The 26433-nt window shown below is 42.9% G+C and overlaps 2 protein-coding genes across 2 annotated transcripts in view; both read left to right on the top strand.

Moving 5' to 3' along the window:
* The window catches only part of LOC308385907 (rab3 GTPase-activating protein catalytic subunit-like), a gene marked incomplete at its 5' end in the record, with an annotated part of 33401 nt that extends 7212 nt beyond the window's left edge, over positions 1-26189 (top strand). The window contains 9 exons of the mRNA XM_080865099.1: positions 11055-11109; positions 11410-11738; positions 12683-12701; positions 13262-13489; positions 13593-13639; positions 15903-16083; positions 16913-17028; positions 17320-17422; positions 25557-26189. Coding sequence (XP_080721225.1) covers positions 11055-11109; positions 11410-11738; positions 12683-12701; positions 13262-13489; positions 13593-13639; positions 15903-16083; positions 16913-17028; positions 17320-17422; positions 25557-25790 — 1312 coding nt within the window. The 3' untranslated portion in view covers positions 25791-26189. The remainder of the gene's footprint in view (positions 1-11054; positions 11110-11409; positions 11739-12682; positions 12702-13261; positions 13490-13592; positions 13640-15902; positions 16084-16912; positions 17029-17319; positions 17423-25556) is intronic.
* Positions 570-9004, top strand: LOC308386469 (uncharacterized protein). The gene has a single exon (XM_080866028.1). The coding sequence runs from the start codon at positions 4627-4629 to the stop codon at positions 5167-5169; it is 543 nt and encodes a 180-aa protein (XP_080722154.1). The 5' UTR covers positions 570-4626; the 3' UTR covers positions 5170-9004.
* Positions 26190-26433: the final 244 nt, after the last annotated feature.

Raw genomic sequence — 26433 nt, 5'->3', positions numbered from 1 at the left:
GTATGGTCAGAAGGGTAAGATGGCGCTGGCAAAGGTCGGCAGCCATAACCCAATTTCCATTGGGGTCAGCCTTCAGGATCAATAAAGTTTTATTGAATTGAATTAAGTGACCAAACTATAAAGTTAAAGCGTATTGTTGTACCTATGCATTACACTGGAGCAGAGCTTACATACATTCTTACCTGCTTACACTCATCATTCATTCGTCAAACTGAATAAAATGGCAATAAAATAGGGTGGCTGCAGCTCAGGCGGTAGAGCGGGTCGTCTACTGATCGGAAGGTTGGTGGTTCAATTCCTGGCTTCCCCCAGGCTGCATGCCAAATATCCTTGGGCAAGATACTAACCCCAAATTGCTCTCCGATGCGTTCATCGGAGTGTGCGTGTGTGTGTGTGTGAGAGAGAGAATGTTACTTAGAAAGCACCTAGAAAAATGTGCTTGTGTGAATGGGTGAATGCACAAGTTGTGTAAAGCGCTTTGAGTGCTCAGAAGAGTAGAAAAGCGCTATATAAGAACCAGTCCATTTACCATTTAACCAGAGGAGTATTGCACTGGTTGGATGGCAGCAGCCATGGAGGGAGGGTGTAATTGTCCCGTGTTATGCTGGTGTTTTGTATTAGATGTAAGCTTACATTTGGCAGCATTAGTGAACATTATACTGAATGTTACACAGGAGTGTCTCAGGTAGGAGGGAGGCTCACTCGGTCCATTCACTGAGCTTAGTGTTCAGTGATCGATGGTCCAGGGGAAAAGCTGTTTTCTTAGCCTGGCTGTCCTGTTTCTTGAACAGGTGCTGTCCAGGATGAGATGAGATTTGATTGGCTCTCCTGAGACAGCGAGTGCTGACCATGTCCTCCAGGGAAGGAAAGGGACAGGCACTATTCTTCTGTGCTGTCTTAATGACCCACGGAGCAGTTAGCATACCAAGCTGTTAGCAGTAGGTGGGGACACACTATGGTGCTGTGGTAAAAAAGCCACCAAGACTTTCTTCTCCAGATGGTTCCTCCTCCTCCTCAGCATCCTGAGGTGGAGTCTTTGACTTTGGACCATGAGAGGTCCTCAGCTACGTGAGTCCCCAGGAACGAGGACACTCGCTGAACACAGTCTGCTTGATGTGGAGAGGAACGTGTTTCCCTCTGCTGAGGTCACATCTCCTTAGTTTTGATGGCGCTGAGCAGACGCTTGTGTTCATTGCAGCAGCCTGTCAGGTTTTTAACCTCCTGCCTGTTCGCCGTCTTCTCCGCTGATGATTGTCGCATCATCAGCAAATGTAACGATGGTGTTAGAGGGGCAGGTAGGTGTGAACTCATGAGTGTACAGGAGAGCAGGCAAAGACGCCTGTGGATACTTTATGAATGCAGATGATAATATTCTGCCAGCGTTTCACAGACTTGTTCAGCAAACTTTAAACACACTTCACGCTTCTCTTTTTTTCTGTGGCTCTTGCGCACATATTGTTTTCTTTGAAACAGTCGTACCTGCTGATTCCAGGCCTTTCTGTGGCTCTTCATAACTGGGCCTTGACTCTTCTGATAATTCTTTTCACTGGTCTGTGTGAAATCTTGTGGGAAGCACCTGGTCGTGGCCCATTTATGGTGAAATAATATTCTTTCCACTTTACCAAAAGTGCGCTGGAACCTTCAGTAGTTCTACTGTGACCACTGCCACCAGCATGTTTTGCAAAAGTCTTGAGAGAGCTCGTTGTTTTTACCCGTTGATAGAGTTGTATTGTTGATTGTCATTTATGCTTAGAAATATTTACTCATATATGCTTAGAGTTTTGTAATTAGTTGTAGATTGGTAGAGGTTTTGATCCTTGATAGTCTGCAAACTTTGTGTGTATTAGACAGCACTTTGGGAGCATGAGAGGTCATACCGTGTCTTATTATTTTATGGTAGGATTAACGTAGTTGCGTCTGTTCTAGTCTAAGTGCTCTTTGTTTAGATGAACTGCAGGACTTCCTCACCGTGTTATCTAGGATGAACCATCTAGGGTGAGGGGGAGGCTACCCTCTTCCTGACCAAGGATGTTTGACCCTTTGATCAGCTACACACACACACACACACACACACACACACACACACACACACACACACACACACACACACACAGGCAAGGTACTCTTTGTGTGTATGTAGACGTCATATGTTAATGAACTTATGCATATTCATGTAACCTCAATAAAAGAACAGTGGTACGGGAGAACGGACGAGAGCAACTGGGGTCAAGCGAAGGAACGGCGTTTGTCTGGTTCTCTCCCGTGCACGAGTACCATGAAGAAGTTTGCCTACTTGCGTCTTGCTTGCAGTGTAATTATATTGTCTTAACGTTCCAGCGAATAGGTTTATGCTACAAACCTATCATTAATTGGTCCTTCGATGCCGGAGCCCTGGAATCGCATTCACCGAGGGGAGGAGAGGCACGCTGAAAGACTGACGTCAGCCAGGAAGTTCCTGTGGATTCGCGGTCTGTCTTTTCTCCTCGATGAATGACGGTCGGCGGGATTCGATGCTGATATTACACGCTAAGCAACACCAAGTAAGTTTACAGAGGCCGACTCTATAACCGTGTCGTTGTGCAGTCTCCGCCACTTTGTGAGGCGTTGAGAAGTTCGCTGCTTTGTGGAGCGATAACTGGGTTTGTGTCCCGAAAAAGAAGTTTTGGTTAAATCGCCCAAGGGTCCCAAGCGTCCGGTGAGTGTCCGGTTTTGAAATCGCCCTGGGTGTGTGTCCCGAGCGTCCCTTCATTGGGTTTTGTCGCGCGAGTGGGTGAGCGTCCCACAGCTGGGTCAGGGTCCCGAGCGGTCCGGTGTGAGTCCGGAGTAGGCCTATTTTGTGTTATTGTCATTTTCGTCGTCGTCTCGTTGTTGTTGTTGTGTGTGCGGAGCAGACCGCGTGGTGTGTGACGTCAGCAGCTGTTGTTGTTATCATGGGTTTCCTAAGCAACCAGGAGTGTGTGGAAAAGGCCAGCCCACATCAGCAGCTGTGCTCTGGTGGGTGGCTTTCCCCCCACCCCTTCCTGACACAAAATGTTAACAGCCTGTGTGCCAGACCATGGACGTAATTGAGGTGGATAGTTGTTAAAAGTAATCTACATTAAGCTTGTGGTTGCTTAAATTCAGTACAATGACATGTGAGGTGAAGTGATATAGGTAAATATTTAAACTCATGAAGTGCATAGAGGCACTTGACCTGTGTGGAAGACTGTCGTCTTATTATGAGCCATTGTTGAGATATAGAGCACATCTGTGAAAACAACTAATATGCTCAACCCTGTATGAAACATCTAAAAATACATGATGGAGAAGCTGTGTTGAATATGTAAGTGTAAGACTTTGCCACTGTGGGCAGAGCATGCAACTACTGTGTGATGTCGCGTTGCAGTTTTGTTTTTGTTTTTTGAGCTGATGAGCAAGCTACACATTATCAGATCAAGAGCTGTCTGAGAACTACTCAAAGAGAGGGAAACAGAGAGTGTGCAGCGTTTCCATGAGCAGTTTTTCTGCACCTTGACTCGTGTGTGTGTGTGTAGCATCAGCATCATGTTTTTGTTTATTTGTTTTGTTGGATTAAAAATAATTAAATAAACTGGTGATCATGCTTATGGATCACCATGGCACATATCTCCAGCCATATGGTTTATTTATGCAGATGAAAAAGTGAGTGTGAATGTGTCTGACATCACAGTGTTTTTGTGCACTGTGCAAAAGTGATTGCCTCTGATTGTGAGTGAGAGCGGTGATTTTGCAGACCACCAGCTATTGTGACGAAGAAGAAAAAAAGAGTGAAAAAGAGACAAATTACATTGTAGACGAAGAGAAATAATCATAGGAAAAAGGTTTTGTGTTGATCAGCTGAAAAACAACTACAATGTCATTTTCTGCTTTTAAGAAAGGACTGTTCACAAAAACAGAGAGAGAGAGATGTGTGTTGATTAAGCAGTGATGATAATAATGAACATGTTTTAGTTTGTCACTTTCAGGTGAAAAGCAGACCTGTATCAATTTTCCACATGCAACAGTCGGAAGAAAGTTATAGTTTAACATCATTGGAAACATGCAGGCCAAGTTTCTGGCTGACTTATTTAAAGCGCAATGTGTATGTGTCTCTCAACCTCACAAGCAAGCAAGCTCTCACTCCTCCCTGAAGACAAGGAATGCAGCTCCAAAGCAATAACATGATAAAGAGACAGCATCAAGTCCTGAGCAAAAAAGTCCCAACAAGCAGCAGCAATGTGGATAAACAGCAGCAGAAGAAGAAAGCAAACCCATCTTCCTGTCTGATTGGTTGAATTTCACGGAGGGGCGAGCAAGATGGCAGCGTGAAGAGGAGTTTTTGTTTGAGTTCTCAGCACGAGACACTTATTTGACGTCTTTCTGGCCTTCGGGACTTTTTTGGAGATCAGCGCGCTAAACTTGCTGGATCTGAGGCCAGGGTCTGCGGCGGCAGCATGTTGAAATGCTCAAAAAGGACTGAGTGACTCGGGCAAGCCACATGCGGCTAGCGACATGAAAGAAATGGACCCTTCATGATGCGTTCAACGTGCCAGCGCTGTGGTGGGAAAGGCTCCATCATAAACACGCCCTGCGCCCTGCGCCGAGGTTCAGGCCAAGAAGAAGAAGACGATGACTTCCAAGCCCAAGAAGGTCGGCCTCAGCGTGGGCGAGCTGATTGTGAAAGCCGTGGCCGCTTCCAAGGAGCACAACGGCCTGTCTGTGGCCGCTCTCAAGAAGGCTCTGGCTGCCGGAGGCTACGATGTGGACAAGAACAAGGCCCGTGTCAAGACCGCCATCAAGAGCCTGGTGGCGAAGGGCACTCTGGTGCAGACCAAGGGCACCGGGGCCTCCAGATCCTTCAAGATGAACAAGGCTACTGAGAGCAAAGCCAAGAAGCCCGCCGCGGCCAAAGCCAAGAAGCCCGCCGCGGCCAAAGCCAAGAAGCCCGCCGCGGCCAAAGCCAAGAAGCCCGCCGCGGCCAAAGCCAAGAAACCGGCAGCAGCTGCTAAGAAGTCGCCCAAGAAGGCAGCGGCAGCACTTCAGACACTAGCACAAAGTCAACCGCATCAGAGGAGGGACAGGACAAAGCTGAAGGAGAAACTGCCTGCTATTGGACTATTGAAGTGGCAGAGGACAATAGTGAGAGTGGCTGTGACTTCACTGTGCATGTGAAGAAAATGTTTGAGGAGAACTGAACAGTTGGAGTTTGACATTTGCCACCTGTGGAGTAAAATGGCAAGAAGAGACAGTGGGACACAGGACAAAGCTGAAGGAGAACTGCCGGCTGTTGGACTGTTGAAGTGGGAGAGGACAACAGAGTGAGAAGACTAGGTGAGAACACATAGGAATTATTTAATGTGGGAAATCAAAATTTGGGTTAGCAAACCTGGGAAAAGAAAACTGACTGCTTAAGTTGGAAAATTGTGAAGGAGTCTGAAACAAATAGAAACATACAAAATCACACAAACAAGCAGAATTAACTCTACTAACAATTCCAAACACAAAATGACTCATGAAGTTAAGAAATGAGCAAATAATAGCAGAGAAGTGTGTAGGAAAGGCAGCTTTAAGAACATGCTCTGCTGAATATGCAGATCCACAGACATGCATTAAACCTGCCTAATAACAAACACACATGCAATGAAAATTAGCTTATCTTTCATCAGTGTTACAATAGTGTCACTTTAGCAGACACTTGTTATCAAATACTGAATTTATCCTAAAAAAAAAAAAATTGACTCTCCAAGTTGCAGGACAACAATTTAACTTTTGTGGGGAAAAAAAAAATCCTGGTTTGATAAATCAGTGATCAGGTAATAAATTTAGTGTTAAAATGGTAAATTGGGAGAAGCTTCCTGCTTGATTGATGCAGCAAGTAATTTACTGTATGAGGGAAATTGTCTTTTGTGATAATATTTTGAACATGCTTTCCTGTCGTCCTGTCAACTTAGTGGGTTAATAGCTGATATGCAAATTAGTTGATTGGTTTTAGATTAATGAAAGGTGACTGAATTCTAGCACGAGTGAATGAGATGTGTTTGAGTGGAAACTCTAAAACACTGAGTTCCTGCTTTGATGTGCGAGTGAATTCTGTATTTAGATATACAACTCTGAATACGTCAGAACAAACTTTTTTTATGAAGTGCATGACAGCATGTCACATGTTTTATGATGAAGGGAAAAAGGAAAAATTGAATAAAATAGATCTGTGGCCTAAATGAGTGAAGAGCACAGACCTGGTGATTAAACTCATAGTTATGTGGTGTGGTGTGTTGTGCAGCTGATGGTTGGTTTGGAGTGAATCTAGCTGATGATTCTTCTCCTGTTGTGAAGATGATGAGGAGTTTGTGTCATGACTTAACAAGGCCTTTTTATTTTGATACTTTCACAGTGCACTGAGAGTTTGGTTTGATAATCTCTGTTATTTTTTATTTTTCATTTTTGAACAAGCACTGATTTTTGCTTGTGAATTTCTTTTCTTTGAGCAGATCTGCAAGTCGGGAATTAAAAGCGTTACACGTCGTCAAGACAATTGTTGCAAGTGAGTTTCTCCACATTTAAAATGGGCTCAGGAGAAAGCCACTTATTTGGGACAATTAGGAAATGAGAGTCCCCCCCCCAAAAAGGATTCAACGAGGAAATCCAGTCTAAATTATTTTTCTTTTTGAAATAACGTCGTTTTGCTGAGCGTGGAAACGAATGCGATGATAATTTCCACAATTAGCAAAAGAAAGAACCACTGAGTGAATGAGTAAGAATTTTAAAATAACTGACTGACTGAACATGATTGTGTGAAGTTAACCCCCACCTGACAAAGGTGCAGATGAACCCATGTGTTTCCTTTTACAGGAGCAGAAAGATGACAGCAACACTCGAGGGTGCATGATGATTTAACCTGTGAAATGCCACTTTCTGTGTCTGTGCATTTACCAAGGGTGATATTCCCTACCTTTTGTTGCACAGAAGTTACTGTGAGAAAAGTGTGTATACACACTGCCCAGCGCTAACATTTGTATTTTCTTTTCTACAGCATTACAGTTTTTTATGTGTTTGATTATGTGATTTATAAGAGGATTAGTTAATGTTTTTTTACTATGGGATTTCTGGGTTTACATGTGACTGACATTCTTTCCACAGCTAGGGTTGACTTTATGGTGTTTTTATGGCACCTCTGGAACCTGTTGACCTGTGTCTGACCTCTGTCTGACTACAGTCAATGTGTATTGCTAATGTTAGTTTCTTTGAGAATGCTGTGGAAGATTCAGCTGAAACGGACAAGTGACATGAGTAAAACAAATAAGAGTTTACGTGTTTATGGAATAGTTTGTTGTGGGCTCTTTGCTGGCCACTTTGAGCCCATAATAATAATAAATAATATATGAGTGGAGTGACTTTGCTTAAGAGCAGTCACCGATTACATTGATGTTGCCTGAGTACATGGGATGATCCATGTCTGAGGCGACTTATGAAAATGATTGTAGTTTACTGATTTGAGAAAACCTGCACATGACACTTGTCTTGCTGATGTTGAATGCTTCTTGTTCTTATGATACAATTGTTTACAGGTATGAAGTTTGATTTTACTTCCAGATTTTGTTTTCCAGGCCATGATGGTGTGTATGCAGGCTCCTGGGAGAGCCAGGTGTTAAGCAAGCTTAATATGCAAAACACGCTAACATTTTCATTGCAGGATTATAGGTCCAGGGTGGTGCTGCTCCAGGGGAGGAGATGCCCTGATGTTGCCTGGGATATGATCTAGCTAATCTTTTTCTTTAAGACAGGAATCCAGGTTTGGTGAGTTGACGCATGGGTGTGTCCATGCGTCAAGAGGAGGGGTCCAGGATTAACATGAAACAATGTTTTTTATTATTGTTGCAGTGATTTGTGTGATTAGCCGTTTATTTACAAGTATTAAATTTATGCAAGTGGTGCATCCATGTTCAGATGAGGCTTTGATGGCCTATAAGTGAAGTTCACTGAACTAAAGAATGTGGTTTGATGATTGTTGACATACTCTCCAAATAGTTTGTCTTCCTAGCAAGGAAACACAGGTGCAGCAGTAATCTCCTGAGAAATCTTCAGAGGCCCAGTGAGAAGCGCATAGCTGACAGGACCAGGCAGTGGTTGAGGTCAAAGGTCAAGCTGGTTGGTGCCCATCATGAAATCAGACCTTGGAGCCACAGCAAGGACCATGAAACTGCCTGCAAAATAGAGGAGAGGATCGTCCACAAGATGGGAGAGAGGCTTCAGGAGGATCAGAGATCATCTTCAGCACAGCAGACATGACACAGAGAGCTGTGCTACTAAGCTTCCAGGAAATCAAGAGGAGACTTCCCACAGCAAGATTTTAAATACAATGAAAGATTCAATATTGACGCTGAGGAAGACGACTAAGGTGTACGACGTGCTCTGCCTTAAACCTTCAGCAGCGTTGGAACATAAACACTCAGGGGATGAGGAGCGTGCCAAGCTCCATCGACAGCGCAGAAGGAGTTCGAGGATGACATCATGATTCTGTGAAAGCACAGGAACCAGAAGCTATGGTGGTGATGACAGCAGTTTACTATGAACATCACCTAATGTGCCACTGTACTGTGCATACGATGACACTCTGAAGGCTGCTGGGATCATAACAGCAGTAAGATGACGGAACCCAGCACCCTTTCCACAGAGAGCTTTTTCTGCAGAGCGTGGACAATTAAGGAGTCATAAATATCCCCCTCACAAGACGAAGGTCTGAAGTCAGGTGATGGGGGCTGGTAAGAGGCCATAAAACTAGAGTGCTGAGAGGTCTGCAGCTTTGGAAATAGCTGAGACCCATGTTGACAAACAACAAAACCAACTGGTATGTTTGAATGTTTATTTTACATACATTTGGACTCTGGTCCTATGGACAATGATGGAAACAACTGGAAGAGACATTCATGACGCCCTGCAGAACTCAAACCACTCTGCAGAGAGACATGTGATGTGCACACCTGGAGGAAGCATTACCAAGCTGAGATGTTTTTGAAAATGTTACTTTTTTATTTTCACTATTAAATTAACAATTTCTTTGTTTGCTCGTAAGATGCAGTTTGCCATGAGATGAGCTCAATGAGGAATGGGATAACTGCTAATACGTTTGTTAAACTGTGTACTTTTTCAGTAATTTAGGGTGATTTGACATATGCTGAATATAACAATGTTTGCCTTAAAGCTGTCAGACATGAGGTATTCATAACTGGGAACTTTTCTAGCATAAATGTCGAAAAGGGGGGAATGATAGAGTTGTATTGTTGATTGTCATTTATGCTTAGAAATATTTACTCATATATGCTTAGAGTTTTGTAATTAGTTGTAGATTGGTAGAGGTTTTGATCCTTGATAGTCTGCAAACTTTGTGTGTATTAGACAGCACTTTGGGAGCATGAGAGGTCATACCGTGTCTTATTGTTTTATGGTAGGATTAACGTAGTTGCGTCTGTTCTAGTCTAAGTGCTCTTTGTTTAGATGAACTGCAGGACTTCCTCACCGTGTTATCTAGGATGAACCATCTAGGGTGAGGGGGAGGCTACCCTCTTCCTGACCAAGGATGTTTGACCCTTTGATCAGCTACACACACACACACACACACACACACACACACACACACACACACACACACACACACACACACACACACAGGCAAGGTACTCTTTGTTTGTATGTAGACGTCATATGTTAATGAACTTATGCATATTCATGTAACCTCAATAAAAGAACAGTGGTACGGGAGAACGGACGAGAGCTACTGGGGTCAAGCGAAGGAACGGCGTTTGTCTGGTTCTCTCCCGTGCACGAGTACCATGAAGAAGTTTGCCTACTTGCGTCTTGCTTGCAGTGTAATTATATTGTCTTAACGTTCCAGCGAATAGGTTTATGCTACAAACCCATCACCCGTCATGAGACGTTTCTTGTGTGAAACCTGAATAATGAGACCATCAGTTGGGACTGAACCAGCTGATATTTGATTTGATATTAATTGGCGAGGTCTGTGACGAGTTACATGACTCTTTGGTGGCAGGACTCCTGGGCTGGAGGTGCGAGTCCCACTGAGTCTGTGGATGTTGTTGGACTGTCCTGGTTTCCCACCTCGGGATAAGCAGACTACAGTAGCGGTTTCCCTTTCTAAGAAGTGGGACTAGGGGCTGAGCTTGAACTTGGGAATGATACTCCAAAGCCTCCCTGGAAGTCTGTGACTGGGTCAGTTTGTTAGTTGAACCTGAGGTTGAGGATATATTTTCAGCCCTGGAGCTCCTCTGTCAGATGGTGACGGCATACAAAGTATCTGGTACCACTGTCCTCTGTGTGCTGCTGTTGGTCCGTCAGCTGTGGAGAGAGTGAAGAATAAGTGATAATGAAAAGTTGTTGTTCTCGTTGAACTCTGTTATTGCTGCTTTATTCGTGGCCAACACTCAGCAGATATTGGCACCAGCCGATTTCAGTCGGGATCTCAAAGGACTTCGTGGAAGAGCAGAACCTATTTGCAGACATTTGTGGGACCTCGTTAGACTGTTGACTTGGACACAGACAGAAGACAGAAACACATTTTGAGACCAGAGGAGATGGATCTGTCAGAGTGGGGGCCCCCAGGCTGTGGAGTGCTTTGCCTCCATCATTATGTTGCTTTGATTGCATTTATTTTTATAAACAGCAGCTTGAGACTCATTTATTTAGCCTGGCTTTGAACTAGATTTGTGCTGTTTCATATTATTGTGAAGCACTCTGTGGTTCTTATCCTGTGCCATATAAATAAAGTCAAATGCTGGATGTCTGTACTTTGTCCAGCTGAGCCGACACTTTAGAATCGGGCTTTGGTCTTGTTGTCAGTCATGTTGGATCTCAGTCCGTCTCTAATAACAGACAAATGACCAAAATGTAAAAATCCAAGTACATAATACCAGGCACAAAAGCCCCTGCAGTGTTTGTGCCGTGCTCTAACTAAAACTTTGCTTGAAATTGTTTAAGCAGTATTTGTTTCTCTGTTAACACACTGGTGTTCACTCATATCCATCTCTGTGCTTCCTAATCTGCAGGCTGGCAGGTGGAGCTCCTGATCTTCGCTGTTGTCTTTTGCATCAGAAGTTCCAGGTAGCCACACAGTGCACAAAGTGCAAGGACTAATCGAACGATTTAAAAGACAAAAAACAACATCATGCACATTTGTAGACTTGCAACTTTAATTCCAGTGGTTTATCAAAAGTGTTGTGTTAACTTTGATAATTGGAACGATGTTTAGGTGATAAAGAGAAAAATGAATTCTGAGAGCTGATGCTCAGTGTGATACAGCATCTTCAAACTCCCAAACACCTGTTTATGTCGTGTTGTCTGTTGAACACAAGTAGCAGTGTTATGTTTCCATGTGTGAAAAGAGTTTTTGTTCCTGGACAGATGCTGAATTGTTGTATCGAAAGGAAGAAGGCCAGAGATGAATCTCACAAGGTACCCGAGGGGAAAGAAAAGAAACACAGGGTCTCAGGTGCCTGCCAGAAGAGCCGCCAAGGACCAGAGTGTGCAACCAGTGCTTCCAGTTCAACAAGAGAGATGTCTCAAGGAAAATCCTGGGACTCGTGGAGTGACAGCGAGGAGGAATTCTTCGAGTGCCTGAGTGACCAGGGCGAGACTGAGGCGACACAAGCTGAGGGCAGAGCTGAGGGCAGGCTGCACCCCTACAACAACATGACTCTGCTCAACTCTGCAGAGCCTCTCTATGTTCACAGGTCAGAGTCACTGCCTCACTGTGCAAACACATCATATGCTGTTATTTATTCCAAATACAGCATGTTGAAAATAATAGTCGGGGTCACACGGGGTGGAGCCTATCCCATACCATAGGGCGAGAGGCGGGGTTCACCCTGGACAGGTCGCCAGTCGCAGGGCGAACACAGAGAGACAGACAAACATTTAACCCAGGGGTGGGCAACTCCAGGCCTCGAGGGCCGGCGTCCTGCAGATCTCACCCTGTGTCAACACACCTGAATCAGATGGTTAGTTCAGCCTCTGGAGAACTTCCACGATAAGGATAAGCTTTATTTGTTGGTTGCCTGCAACTGAGATGACCTAATCGACCATACATACCATGTACAAACTTAACATTGGGGATACAGGTCAGGCTAACTAGCAACAAAGGATAGCCCTAACCCAAGACACTTTGAGGAGGTCATTTAGCCATTTAAATCAGCTGTGTTGGATCAAGGACGCATCTAAAACCTGCAGGACACCGGCCCTCGAGGCCTGGAGTTGGACACCTCTGATTTATGCTCTCATTCACACCTGTGGGCAGTTTAGAGTCAGAGTTAACCCAACCCCACTCGCTCCATGTTCAAAGACCTGCAGTTAATAATTAGAACTAAAAGAAAGCGGTTGTAACAGTACAGAGGCGACCTTTGTGTGACAAAACCATGAAAGCAGATCTCATATAAGTGGTTCACAGAAATGTCATTAAGCTCAGCTGAAGCTGACTGAGTCTGATATCTGTGCGTCATGTTTCATTTTCAGGAACCGTCTTCTCTGTGCAGTTAATGAATGGGATATTAATGAATTAATAAAAAATGTCATGTAGGCTTTTACAAGTAAACTAGTGTGGAATAAGAGGACTGTTGATCAGCCTACGCTGTGGAAAGCTGTGACTCTGTCACTGACACGTGTGGCATGATGGATGCAGTCATGCTGGGAGAAGCTACGTGAGTGCAGAAACCTCTGATCACCAGACGATCACGTGGTCGTCAGTTTTCAAACAGCTCATTGCAGTTTTATAAATCATCTTCAGAGGTTATTTGAACCTTGTCTTTGCAGAGACCTGCAGATCTGAGGCAGTAATGCAGTGATAATGACCAGCACACAGTGTAAGTCATGCTGCAGCTGCCCTGAATCTACAGTGTTGGTTATTCCCACCATGTTTCTGATCCAGTGTGGACGAGCTCTTTATTCAGTCTGAACTGGTTTTAATACTAAAATACAATTGATTTGTTATTCATAGATTTTCAGATTTACTCTTACACAAAAAAGTAAAACATTTTTGTTGCCAGATCACACGTATTTACTTCCAGTCCTGAACAGAAGGAAATCGTTTTGATGCCTAAATGACATTTTATGTTCAGTGACAGCCTGGTGTGCTTGGGTCCATGAATGCAGTGGTGTTGTGAGTGGGCCCTGTTCGAGTCGTCAGTGCCAGTATGAGGTGTCAGTGAATATATTTACACATTACTTCATTTAAAGTACGAGTTTGTGTCTCTGTCCACAGGCAGCCAACCCCGGCTGTGTCCTGGAGGATTTTGTGCGCTGGTATTCACCTCGGGATTACGTAGAAGAGGAAGTGGTTGATGAGAAGGTCAACACAATGGTGATGGGGACACTCAGTCCCAGGATGAAGATCCCAGGCAACATGTGGGTGGAGGCTTGGGAGACTGCCAGGGTCACACCTGCACGACGCCAAAAAATACTTTTTGATGACACCAAGGAGGCCGAGAAGGTCTGAAGCAGGTCGTTCGTTTTGCCACATGCGTGTTTTAAGCCAAACGTGTTTACTAAGTGGATCACAAAGTATTTTCATGAATGTTTCTGCTGATTTTCAGGATCAGCTTCTGCCATGGGACCGTTTTGGCTCATGTATGTTGGAGAAGTCAGTTTAACACAGATCTGTGCTCACAGACATGTTGAAGCATTTTCACATGTTGATGAAAAAGGATCTGATGCTGTCACACACGATGTTTAACTGACACACAGCAGCTCTCTGTGGTGTGATGGTGTTAAATGAAGAACAACTTTAAACCAGCTTCTATTAACTCTTGGTTGGTCGTCAAAATTTACACCCTTTCACGGTCGTCGGGACCCAAAAGGGTCCCTATTTTGACGATGACCATCAGAGGGTTAATGATCCGGTCGGCTTTATGGGAAAGGGACAAACAGTAACTGGGGTTAGTTGTTTCCTCACCCAAAGTGGATGCACTGTATGATACACGCTGGCGTCTACACAGCTCAGTCCTGAGCTGAGTGATGTAATGACTGATTGCATCGACACAGTCATTACATCAAAATACAACCCCTTTTTTTTGGCACTGAAGCGAAACAGGCTCCGCCCACACAGCCGTTCTGTATCACAGCTGTGATGCAAAAAGATTTGGGCACCACTGGTATAGAGTGAATGGAACCCAGAACCTGGAAGTGTCCAGTGATGTGAGGGTAAAGGACGTCTCACTGTGTACTTTGGTGCACAGATGAGTTTGTGGTCTGTTCAGTGAATGCAGCCCATGAGCTGCAGAAAAAGCCCAAATCCTGAGCCCCCCAAGATTTGGGCTCAAGATGTGTTCTGCACTGCAGGCCCTTGGACTCCATCAGGGTTTGGGCCAGTTTTGAGCTCTTATAAGTATCAGAGATGGACACGTGATGTTTTCAGGGCTGCGTAGGCATGATGGGTAGAACATGACCCTGGAGTTAAAATGCAGGTAAATGTGATTTAGTTTGTTTACTCTAACTAGCTACCCAACCCTCACTGTGAAAGGAGCCTGGAAAGTTTCCCCAGCATGAATTTCTTTCAGTCAAGTTTTCTCCAGTAATGATCAGAAATCAGATAAAACCCACTCTTTATTTTATTCTACACACAATAAATTGATAATTATTCCAGGATACAGAAAAGTCTAGATTTCGTCTTCAGACTGTCACATCTGGAGCAGGGCATAATTTGATTTGGTTTCTAGAAGAAGCTAAAGATCTTTCAGTCGTGTTGCTGTTGTTCCCTGACACCTGCAGTGCAACCATTAATTTAGCTAATGAGAGTTCACGTATAATTATAACAGGTCTTAGTTTCTGGATCGTCTCTAAGTTGACGGTATACTGCTAAGACCAGTTCTGAGTCTAGAGACAGCCAATGGTAAGGACTAGTAAGGACATCACTGAGGAGAGTTTTCTAGTACTTTGGAGAAACCTCAATCAGCTAACGTCCTGCTGTGATACTCAGACCTTTTCTCTAATTAAACCAGAAAGCTAGTTTTCATTTATTCTGTAATATCCCAGAATGTTTCAGCAGGTCAGAAATGCTTTGGTGCATATCCAGGTTGTATGCAAATTAATTCTGATTAAGTCTGGACTACAAAATACAAAACATAGCAACAATAATGTCCTCGTTTCACTTCTTTAAAAAATGTATTTTGATCTTATGACACTTACTAAAAGCTTTACTTCCAGAGGTTGACAGAGACGCTCCGTGCTGATAACACGTGAATGTGTGAAGGTTTGGATCATATCTATCTAATAGACTCCAGTTTGTGCATGTAAATGGAGAGTCCCCTTCACACACTGAGGTTAATTATGGAGTTCCACAGGGTTCAGTGCTAGGACCAATTCTGTTTACATTATACATGCTTCCCTTAGGCAGCATCATTAGAAGACATAGCATACATTTACACTGCTATGCAGATGACACCCAGCTCTATCTGTCCATGAAGCCAGATAACACACACCAATGGGTTAAACTGCAGGAATGTCTTAAAGACACAAAGACCTGGATGGCCGCTAACTTTCTGCTTCTTAATTCAGATCAAACTGAGGTTATTGTACTCGGTTATTGTAGATGGCCCCGCCCCTCCCTGAGCCTGGCTCTGCTGAAGGCTTCTTCCTGTTTAAAGGGAGTTTTTCCTTGTGGGTATATTCCTGGACAAAAGGCTTAGTTTCTATTTGCAGATGTGTTCTGTGATCCTCTGAAATAGCTGGATTAATTAACTCCAATAATAATCCATCAAGACTTTGTGGATATGTTTTAATCTCTGTAAAGATTATTATAAAATGTTGTGAAGGTTTTGTTTATTTCAAAAGGATCTGTATTAGTAAGATAATAGTTTGCAGGTTTACTCAATTTTAGGCTTTTTCTCATGTTAACAGTAATTGAGGTTACAAACGTGGCAGGTCTTTCTTTTAATCACAGCTTTCTGTCACTCTGGAAACACTGTCATTTCTTCTCTTTCAGAGTCTGCTGAAGATATTCCATCAGTGCAAAAAACCATTCAGCAAGCTACAGTTCAAGCGAGCAAGCTCCTGCAGTCCCCCAACCAGGACTACAAGAAGTTAGAGGTCAGTGAAAACTCGACCGGACTTTCCACAAATAATTCAGTTTAAAAGAAAGTATCATTAGATTCACCCAAAAAAGTTTTGTTTTTAAATACATTATTGATTGATTGTTAACTGTGTTTTTGTTGTAGTTGAGTATGTGCTGTACACGAGGTATACGTAGACTGGACAGTGTGCACCATGGCTGAGAACTTGGCTGATAATTATTATGGCCATTGATGGTTGAACCATGAAAACAGGGGTGTGGTGCAGTGGGATTGTAGTGGGAGCTGGAGTAACAAACTCCAGTGCTTCCTCAGTGATGGCTAACTTTTTTCTAAACCTAGGTAATTCCTTCGGCTGTTCCCACCTGGGCTCAAAGCTTTTATACTCTGCTGATATCGGATGTGTTTATCAGTGATCGAAAACAGAGACTGAGATTGTTATTATTGAGTTTGATCACACGTTAGGTGCATTAAACGTCTGCTTTAATACTGTCCTAAAGTCTGAGAACAATCATCACTTCTTCACATATAAAAATGTTCTTCTCACTAGCACTCAGTATCCATACAGCCCCTTTTCTTTGAATAACACTGTACAGCTGCACAGCTAAACCCCACCATGTTAGTTTTGCTTGATTGGACAGTCTTGTTGTGTAAAAGTATTCTTGGCTTTCTCAAAGTACATTTAAGTATGCCATGTATCCACTGTGACTCCAAACACGCCTTTTACACCCCAAGACTCAGCCTATAACGTTCCACGTAGGAAAAACCACGTATGTGTATAAATGTGACAGTCTTGGGGTCTCATGCTGTCAGGATTGAGCAGACAGTTGTTCTTGTCCTGTGTGCAGGATTTCATTAACCAGCTGCTGAGCATGGAGACAGTCATCACTCAAGCTTGCTCGCTCAAGGCCAAGTTCTCCGTTCCTGAGGACGACAGCGGAGAGGCTGCTGATGAACTGAAGAAGTGAGTCGCAGAGTTTGAGCTGCGCTCACTGACAGCTTTGTTTGTGCTGTTGGTAACATGTAACCGTCTTCACCGTCACTACAGATAGTTAGTCAGTAACAGGTTGTCACGATGAATCTGTTTCACAAAGACGGCGTCTGAAGGATCACAGTCAGTTCACACGTTTCTTTCTCGCTCATGTTGGTGGTCTTATTTTATAGTTTTGGTGTCTTCAGGTTTTACATGTTCTTATTTAAGTGTTTTGTTTTGTGGGAATATTGTAACATTTTCCACATTGTGTGTTGTCTTTAGGTTTGTGAGCTCCCTGCTGGAGGAACCAGAGGTGGTAGTGACAGGAGCAGGCCAGGGCCTGGCTGGCAGTATAATCCACGGACTCTTCATCAGTGCTCAGAGGGTAACTCTCACTCTGCCTCCGTGTCCTTCCCACGTCTTGCTGTCAGTTTCATGTATACAGTCATGTATTTGTCATCTATAGAGACATCTTTAGAGGTACACACACACACCAGTCAACCACTTATTCAATATCAGCATCAAGAATAGGTCGGTGTCCCGGTCCTAGAACAAGACATGAAGTCAGCGCTGTTTTATTTTGTTGTGGGCAGTCTGAGGCACACCTGTGCACTACTCATGATGTCAGATCAGCATCCTGATGTGGCACACCTGTGAGGTGGGATGGATTATCTCAATATAGCAGATGTGCCCACTACCACACATTTGGACTGATTTGTGACCACTGTTTGGGAGGGATGGTTATATTGTGTATCTGGAATGAATTTTAGGTCTCTACGTCCATCCCATGGGGAATGGGAGCAGTAACAAAGGTGTTGCGTTTATATTTTTGTTGAGTGTATATACTTCATGTAGATGAAACTGGAAGGACGTGGTCAGCACTGATGTAAAGACGCAGTGTTTTCTGTCAGTGTCAGGAGAGTCTGCTCTATTGTAACGTTGTTTCTTCCTGAAACACACAATTGCTGCTGCTGTGCTGTGAAGCACGTTCAGAGCTATAAGAACCAGTCTGTTTAACTATCAATGAAAAATGAAGAATTATCAGTTTGACTGTGTGACAATTCTGCAGGAACAAAGTTGTGCAGCTCTCTCCACAGTGGAGCAGATCTCCTTCCTGTCTTTGACGCTTCTTTTTCTCTTTCTGCAGTAACAACTATTAATGTGCATTTGTATATGTTTACAGTGTTAGCAGAAACAAAGCTTTGGTGGCCGTGACTCCAGAGATGGAGCCGAGTATCTAATCGAATCATCGGTTTGTTCTTTAAGCCTTAAAAGTGTCCATGTGCTCCACACTGGATCCCAGATTGACTCTGATGCATCAACTGGAACATGAATCCAAAATCCTGCTCCTCACATACAAGGTCTTAAATAATCAGGCCCCATCTTATCTTAATGACCTTGTAGTACCATATCACCCTATTAGAGCACTTCGCTCTCGCTCTGCAGGCCTACTTGTTGTTCCTAGAGTATTTAAAAGTACAATGGGAGGCAGAGCCTTCAGTTTTCAGGCCCCTCTTCTGTGGAACCAGCTTCCAGTTTGGATTCAGGTGACAGACAAAACTTTCCTCTTTGATAAAGCACATAGTTAGGGTTGGATCAGCAACCTTAATTAGTCTGCAATAGACCCTGTGCACGAGAAAATGCTAACTTCCTGTTTTAAGATCGGATGCAGGGTTGTACATTTCCGGTAGCTTTACTTTGCGGTCAATTGCTGCTGCAAAGATGGACTCCAAAATCATGTCCAAAATATGAAAACAGAAAGATGGCGTTAAGTTACAAAGAGCAGAAGGTGGGAACACTCACCACTGCTGTGTCATAAAAAAATCAAATGATCAGTTTTGAGGTTTGAAGCGTGCAGATCGATTGGTGGTTTACATCACTCAACACAAGCAGAACTGCATTACAGAATCAGAAGCACATCTCTGTATTGATTGATTGATTGGTAATTTATTTCAACATGTGAACAATATACAAGTACATTTAGAAAAGAAATAAGAGAGAAAAAAATACTATACAAATTACATACAAAAAAAACCATTCTGATTAATTTACATGTATAGTGACAGTTCTTATGATTTAAACAGGCAGATGTTCAGCATTCAAACTACAGGTGAACAATAGTCAAAGGTTTCCCTGCTAGTCAAGTACACACCTACACAGCATGTCAACAAACCGTGGTAAGGGTCTCTATGCATGAGTATTTACGAAGGGTATGTTGTGACGTACCTTCAAAATTACCGCGGTCCCTCGCTATAACGCGGCCTCGCTGTTTCGTACATTTTTTTTGTGCAAGTTTGCATGCTTTTTTTTTTTTTTGCGCACAGCGCTTTGTGTTCTGCGTCCTGATTGGCTGCAGACTATTGTTGATCTCCTCCGTGCCGTCTCTCCTGTACAGTACAGAATCGCTGATTCATTGATTCATTAATGATTCATTGATGTTGAATTATCTCTCAGCTGCTCTGTTCTCATGTGCTGGACCTGAAAACACGGTTTGATCTTTGGTTTCTGTAATACTGGACTTATTTGTCTACGAAGGTTTGAACTTTGAGAGCTTAAACAGGAGAGAAACGTGTGAAAATGTTCATGTCGGTCTGAGTGTATAAAGTGTGTAGTGACGGGTTTTACCTTAAAACATCTATAATAATTGTAAAAAATAAAGTTGGCTACTTCAGATTTCACCAATCGCAGGTTATTTTTAGAACGTAACTCCCGCGATAAACGAGGGAGCGCTGTATACAAATACTGAGAAGTATAAAATTTGAATCCTGTCTCTCTCTGAGGCGCGGGGGGAAAAAATATCGACAAGTCGATCAACATCATCTACAGATACATTCGACATCTCGAGAAATGTAAATCGCCACTGGATTCGTCCATTTGGTTGAAAAACCCGACCTTGAACAAGGAGCGAATATAACACCGGAAACTAAGCGCTATACGCCGGAAGTAGCATATGCTAAGGCGCACAGGTCTAAGTTATAGGTCTAAGTTCCCCATAATGCACTGGGTGTTTCTTCTTCACTCAGCATGTGTTAGTACACCTCTCTGCATTCAGCCCGTCTGCCCCTCATCTATCGATGGATGTTAGAGGCTTTGGTTCCCACTGTCGCTCACAGACGGTCACCTAATGTTGCCTGTGTAACTGCAGGGTCTTTGCCTTATAACATAGAAGCAGCTTGAAGTAACTGTTGTTGTGATGCTGTGTGTGTGTAATAAAGCTCCCTTACTGACAGTGGGTCACCACAGCTTGTAGCTCCATGTATTTGATGTGGCACGTTTGCCCTCGCTGACACAACCTTAAAGGGATTTGTGTGTATGAATAAAGTTTATTGTTCATACAGTTCATTGCCGTATGTCTGTGAAAGGCTGAATGAGGGTTGTAGCTCCCTCAGCAGCTGTGGAGCGATGGCTCGTGGTCACCTGATTCAGCCCTGGAGATGTGGTTGGTTAGACACGCTGCTTTAGTTTACACTACAAACCACACTCACCTGTTTACACTCCTTTTGTGTTACAACCACCTTGTTACACTCAAACACCAGATGATGCATCTGAGCCAACTAAGGATTCACTGAGACTGAAGAAGCTCGAGATCATAAGAATTTGAGGCTCAGCTGATACAGTATCATAGGAGAATCCAACCATTGTATGTCAAGAGACTATAGGCAGTGAAAGCTCCATCTGGAGGAGGAACGACGTGGTTCAGAGCGTTGCCTCCTGCAGCTGGTGACATGTTCAGATTTCAGCTCTGTCGGTTAGAAAGTCTGTTTTTGTTTTTCATCTGTGTGTTGCTCTTTCATCCTTTTCTTCTTCCTGTTTCTTGCATCAGGCTGGCTGACTTCACCACTGATGAGGTAACCATGAGCAGTAAGCCTCGTGTCGCTCACAGTTACATTTAACATAGTGCGATAAACACACTCAGTCATTATAAGGTACATCCTCTCTAAAGGTTCACATAACAGACAAACAGGATAATAAAAATAATCTGGTTCTTTGCAGCGTCCTCAGATGAACAACACACGACATTATTACACGTCTCAGTATTTGTTACACTGAACACAAATATAAACACAACACTTGTTTCCATGAGCTGAACCGGATCCTGACTGGTTTTGCGACATGTGTGTCATTGTGCTACACATGTACGGCATATTTCAGAGTGGCCTTTTATTGTGGGCAGTCTCAGACACACCTGTGCAATATTCATGCTGTCTAATCAGCACCTTGACATGCCACACCTGTGAGGTGGGATGGATTATCTCAGCTAATGAGAAGTTCTCACTAACACACATTTAGACAGATTTGTGAGCAGTGTTTGCGAGCAATGTTCCCTGTAATGTTTCATGTGTCTGAGCGAACACACAAACTCCCTGAGCGTCCCTTGGACCACTGTGAGTAACAGCAGACGTGTGCACTGTGGTCACGCCAGCATCCAAGTTACATGTTTATTAAAATAATCAAATTACAGCATTTACATTTATGTTAGACTACTTTTAATTAATGCTTTAGCCCACTTACAATGAAAATTAAAACAATCTTCTTCATGACCTGTGCAGCATGTTAACACTAATGGAAGTAAGAATAACTTGAACTTCAATTTTGAAAACACAACTTTCTTTAAATAAAGCTCTGACTTGTATTATGAGTCTGTGGTCTGAGAGAGAGTCTGTAACTCTGTCTGCAAAATACAGTAAATAATGACCAATGTTGGGCAATTAATTATATAGTTACTTCTTCAAAAAAGTAACTGAGTTTTGCAAACAGAGTTTTTTGCAGCTGTTTACCTAAAAATGCAGCCAAGGCGTTTTTAAACAAACATTTCAAACTATTTACAGAACAATCAGCTGTTCTGCATCAAATCTGATGCCACACAAATTATTTGTGCCGCTCCAAAAAATAATTTCTGTCCACTATGAGATGAAGGAGAACAACAGCCTGATACCTGCAGGCCTGACAACAGGAGATGTATCACTGCTGTAACACCTGTAACACTCAGCAGTCGCCTCATTGTTCTGACACACACAACAAAACTATTGACTACACTACACACTAACTACACTCTTAACTACACAAGATTTGTGCTAAACTTGGCAATCGCATCTCAAACACCGCCGTCACTCCTAAAACTTCCCCCTTCCTAAACAACTAAATGTCATGTTGCCATATCATTTTTTGATTGGTCGACATGGTGCATTTTTCCACCAATAGGAAAGGTTGGTGGGGGTTTGTTTTGGTGTTGTTTTGGCTCACAGGCTTTCGAGCGTTTTCCTTATAAAACGGCGTTTTTACCGTTTCTTCCCGCAGTAAATATAAACAACGACAGTATTCAGGAAGAAAAACAAACATTGCAGATATTTTTATCATAACTCTGGTTTTACGCGGCCGATCAACACAATTTAAAAACTGGTATAAAGTCCACACTTTGTCCGTCAGTTGTTCCGTCTGTCCTGCTCACGTCTCCAATGGTTGTACACGTTGTCATTAACGTGGCTTCACTCCACATCAGCCGCTTTGCTAAAACACCGGTGTCGCACATAAGGACGCTGTCATAGCCTGTCAGCCACGTTGATCAGCTGCGTATATACGAATGTGAATCGCGTGATTGGCTGGACTACGGGATAAGGTGGCCTCGTTCTGATCCCATACGGGAGCAGCCAGTCACTGACTAACACTGCAAAACAGAATTGTTAAAGTTTTCATTTTAATTTCAATTCAGGTGATTTTTTTTTTTTTTGTGCGCAACGCAGATTTTCTGTGCAGAGCCCGTGCCAGCAGTGCGCAATTGTGCACGCGCGCAGCTTAGAGGGAACATTGCTTGCGAGTGTCGGGTCTTTTGTGTTTGTAGAAAATGTTTCATATCTTTGAGTTCAGCTCATGGAAAACAGGAGCAAAAACAAAAGTGTTGCGTTTATATTTTTGTTCAGTGTAAATGATAAAACATCAGGTTTGACCCAGAATACAGTTTGATCCACATGATGGCGCTGTGAAAAGTGCGCGCTGTACTGGTGGCACCAGTGTCCCCAGCCCACAGACCAGTGCTGCCACTAATCGTCATTAGCAGCATCTAAATGCTGTTTAAAGGTGGACTTCATCTGTCACACAGGAGCAGTTTGGCTTCGCTTTGCTTAAATAATGACCTGGTGTATTTCTGTATACACACCTGCTAAGGATCAGGTGACTTTTATAATAAAAGGTTAATACGTAAAACCTTAAAAATAAAAAGGGCTGTTTTTAGCAGTATTTAGGCTGCAGTCTGTGTATTATGTCCATGATATTCTACATTACAGTAAAAACAGTAATTATATAAAGAACAGATGGATCAGGATCCTGTCTGTTCTTTACTATGATCTCAGCTGATAATGAGGCTTGAAAGAGACATGTTTGAACTTTTGCATTGATCAGACAAATAAGCCTGCATGTTTGCATGAGCTTTACCTTTAACTGTAAAACATGAAGCCTTTATTATTAAAAAAACAAAACCCTTTTGGTGTCATACAGGTAAGAAAGCAGTGAAGCGTTTTTCTCTCTAACAGATGTTTCATCTGTTTTCTCTGCCGTTGCTCTGATGGGACCTGCAGGGTGTTTTTGGTGACGTGGAGGTTTGCACATGTTTCACTTGCTGCCTGTGGTTCATGTTCTAGTCCCACTGTGAAGCACATAGACGTGTCCTGACTTCCTGTCTGTCCCACACTCTGTTGTCTCTGTTTGTTGCTGCCAACAGTACAAGTCATCTTTGCAGATTTTACTGAATTAACAAAAACATGTTTACTGAAAGACTTATTCAGTAAACATTAGGGCTGGGCCATATTATACCGTTCACGGTAATACTGGTATAATGTTAGGCAATGATAGGAAAATGAAATATCGCGATAGAATATGAGTAAAACGCGCATGCGCAGTGCCTTTGTTTTCATACGCACATGGCCGATTGTTGAGTGAAACAGATGAACCAGAATTGGTTTGTAAAAATGGTGCAACTTCAGTGATGTGGAACTGGTTTGGTGTTTGTCCGTCAGATACACAACAAAGCACATTTTTTTGCAGAACATGCAAGCGGCCGTCGTTATTGTCGTATTTGTCGGACTAAGATGCTCTTAAATCTGGGAGTAATCTGGGTCCTAAACTCCATATGGTTCAGGTCAAACAAACACTGCAGCATCACTGAGAGTTAAAAACTGTCTAAATTCTTTCATCTTTAATAAAACGATCAGCATTGCTGCTTTACCAGGTGTAACTATGAAGTTTAACTTCCAGGCATCCATGAAAACAAAAGTTATTACATTTAACGGAGTTAGAAGTTAGCAGGAAGCTAGCGGAAGTTAGCTCGCTAGTTTCGCTAGTTACCTAAGCATGATATAGCATGTTCTGACTGAGAGATTTCTGAAAAAATTCAAACGTACAGCTCTGCTACCACTTCCAACATAAATGAAGACAGGAAACTAAACAGCAGTGATGTTTGTAGGGTTACTGAAGTTGGGCTAGCTGGTATATAATGATGTGCTACGTGATCGCTAGCGACACAGCTATGTTAGCATAACATAAACAGTGAAGCTGGAGGATGAACGCTAACACTTTTCCACTTATAAAAGTTAACGTTAAAGTTCCTAATAGTTAGAGACAAATACAATCGCATGGCAGGATGCTGTAAACCGACCAAACTTCAGTCAGGAGAACAACTGAGATAATCCATCCACAATACGAGGTTAGTCATTAATATACTGCAACAACATGGGAATAGAGCAGCTGCCAGAGAATTCAACATTAATGAATCAATGGTACAGAAGTGGAGGAAGCAAGAAGAATGAGTTTAATAAAGTTTGATTTATCTGACTGCTTTGTTTCGCTTAATGTGCCTTATAATCCCGTGCACCTTATGGTCCGAAAAATGCGTACTGCACACTGCAGTTTAATGTTACAAAGCACCTCTTTTTAACTTCAGTGGATATTATACATGGTTATGCTCAGGATATGTCAGCCCATTTCTACTGGAAATGCCTTTTGGTTAAACTTTCAGCAAGGAATTTGCATTTGCACTGTTACATTTTTATAAAGCTTTAATGTACATAAAAACCAGCTTCTTGTTTAAGTGAAAATAAATGGAAGGTTGTCTTTTTGCGCTAGTAATGTTGTGGAGTTGTATTTTGTCTCGCATCAATTATATCGTCAGTTATATCGTTATCGCAAATTTTCAAATATATATCGTGATAAATATTTTTGGCCATATCGCCCTGCTCTAGTAAACATGTTTGTTACACTGAGACTGAAAAAGAGATCCCTGTTTACGCTCATAGAAAACGAGCCTCTGTTTTACTTTATTGAAATCATTTCTAATCACAGACAGGATCAGCAGCGTGCAGCTGCAGTGAGGTGTTAGTAGAGGAGCTGTGTTTGTGAGCTGTAGTCTGGATCAGGTCTCTGTGGGAGACTCGGTTACAGTACTTCTGAATATCCACGTGTCCACCTCACACAGCACATTTCTTCAGAATCGGTTGCTGTTTGCTAACATTTGACCTTTGCCCTTTTAGGCTGCCCTTCTGGCGCCCGTCGATAAGGACTTGGGATCTGACAAGAAGCAAACTGGGGGAAGCAGCAGAGTACCAGACTTCCCTCCTCCAGCAGGCCGGGAGATCTTGTTGCGCACCTGTGTGCCGCGACCAGCAGCGTACTCCAAGGCGCTGCCTCAGCGGCTCTTCTGTGTCCTGATGAGGGAGGAGTTTAGGTTGACCGGAGCCTTTTCCACAGACACGTCCTTCTTTTAAGTCCTGTGAACAATTCACACCTGGGATAAAGATAAGTGAAGGACACAGGATGGAGACTTTCACATGTATGAACGTGGCCATGGAGTAAGATCATAGAAATACATTTCTTCATTTGTTTGCTTTATTTGTAAGAATGGTGCAATATTTCAGCATCTACGGCTCGCCCAAGCTTAAAAGCAGGAAGCAGTATATTACTGGCATTGATTAAGAAGCATTTATGGCTTTGTCTGGAAATATGTGAAACTACATCCTTCTCTGTATTCATAAATCTGCAGCTTCCTGCAGCTGTGATAAAACAGTTTCACACTAAAACCTTCATTTTACCTTCAAAGCTTCTCTTGATGCCTTTTTAAGGAAATGAAATTTGTCGTTAGGATGGAGTTCCCCATCCTGCACTCACCACACGCTAACACAACCTTCTCAACTCTGATATTTAGTAGATTATATTTCAGTTGCAGGGATTGGTCCTGATGGTAAACATGAGAGCCGGTGAGGACTTCATGGGTCGTTTCAGCTGAGCTCCATCCTCCAGCATGTCCTGCTGCTGGATTAACACACAGCTGTTTGTTTGCATCCAACCAGAACCAGACCGTGTAGATCTTATTCCTGTTCATAAGCTGATTGTTCAAACATGAAGCTCTTT

The sequence above is a fragment of the Rhamphochromis sp. 'chilingali' genome (assembly GCF_963969265.1).
Source record: "Rhamphochromis sp. 'chilingali' genome assembly, chromosome: 18".
In the NCBI taxonomy this organism is placed as follows: domain Eukaryota; kingdom Metazoa; phylum Chordata; class Actinopteri; order Cichliformes; family Cichlidae; genus Rhamphochromis; species Rhamphochromis sp. 'chilingali'.
Note: the sequence above shows the minus strand (reverse complement) of the source record. Positions and strands in the feature narration are given on the sequence as shown.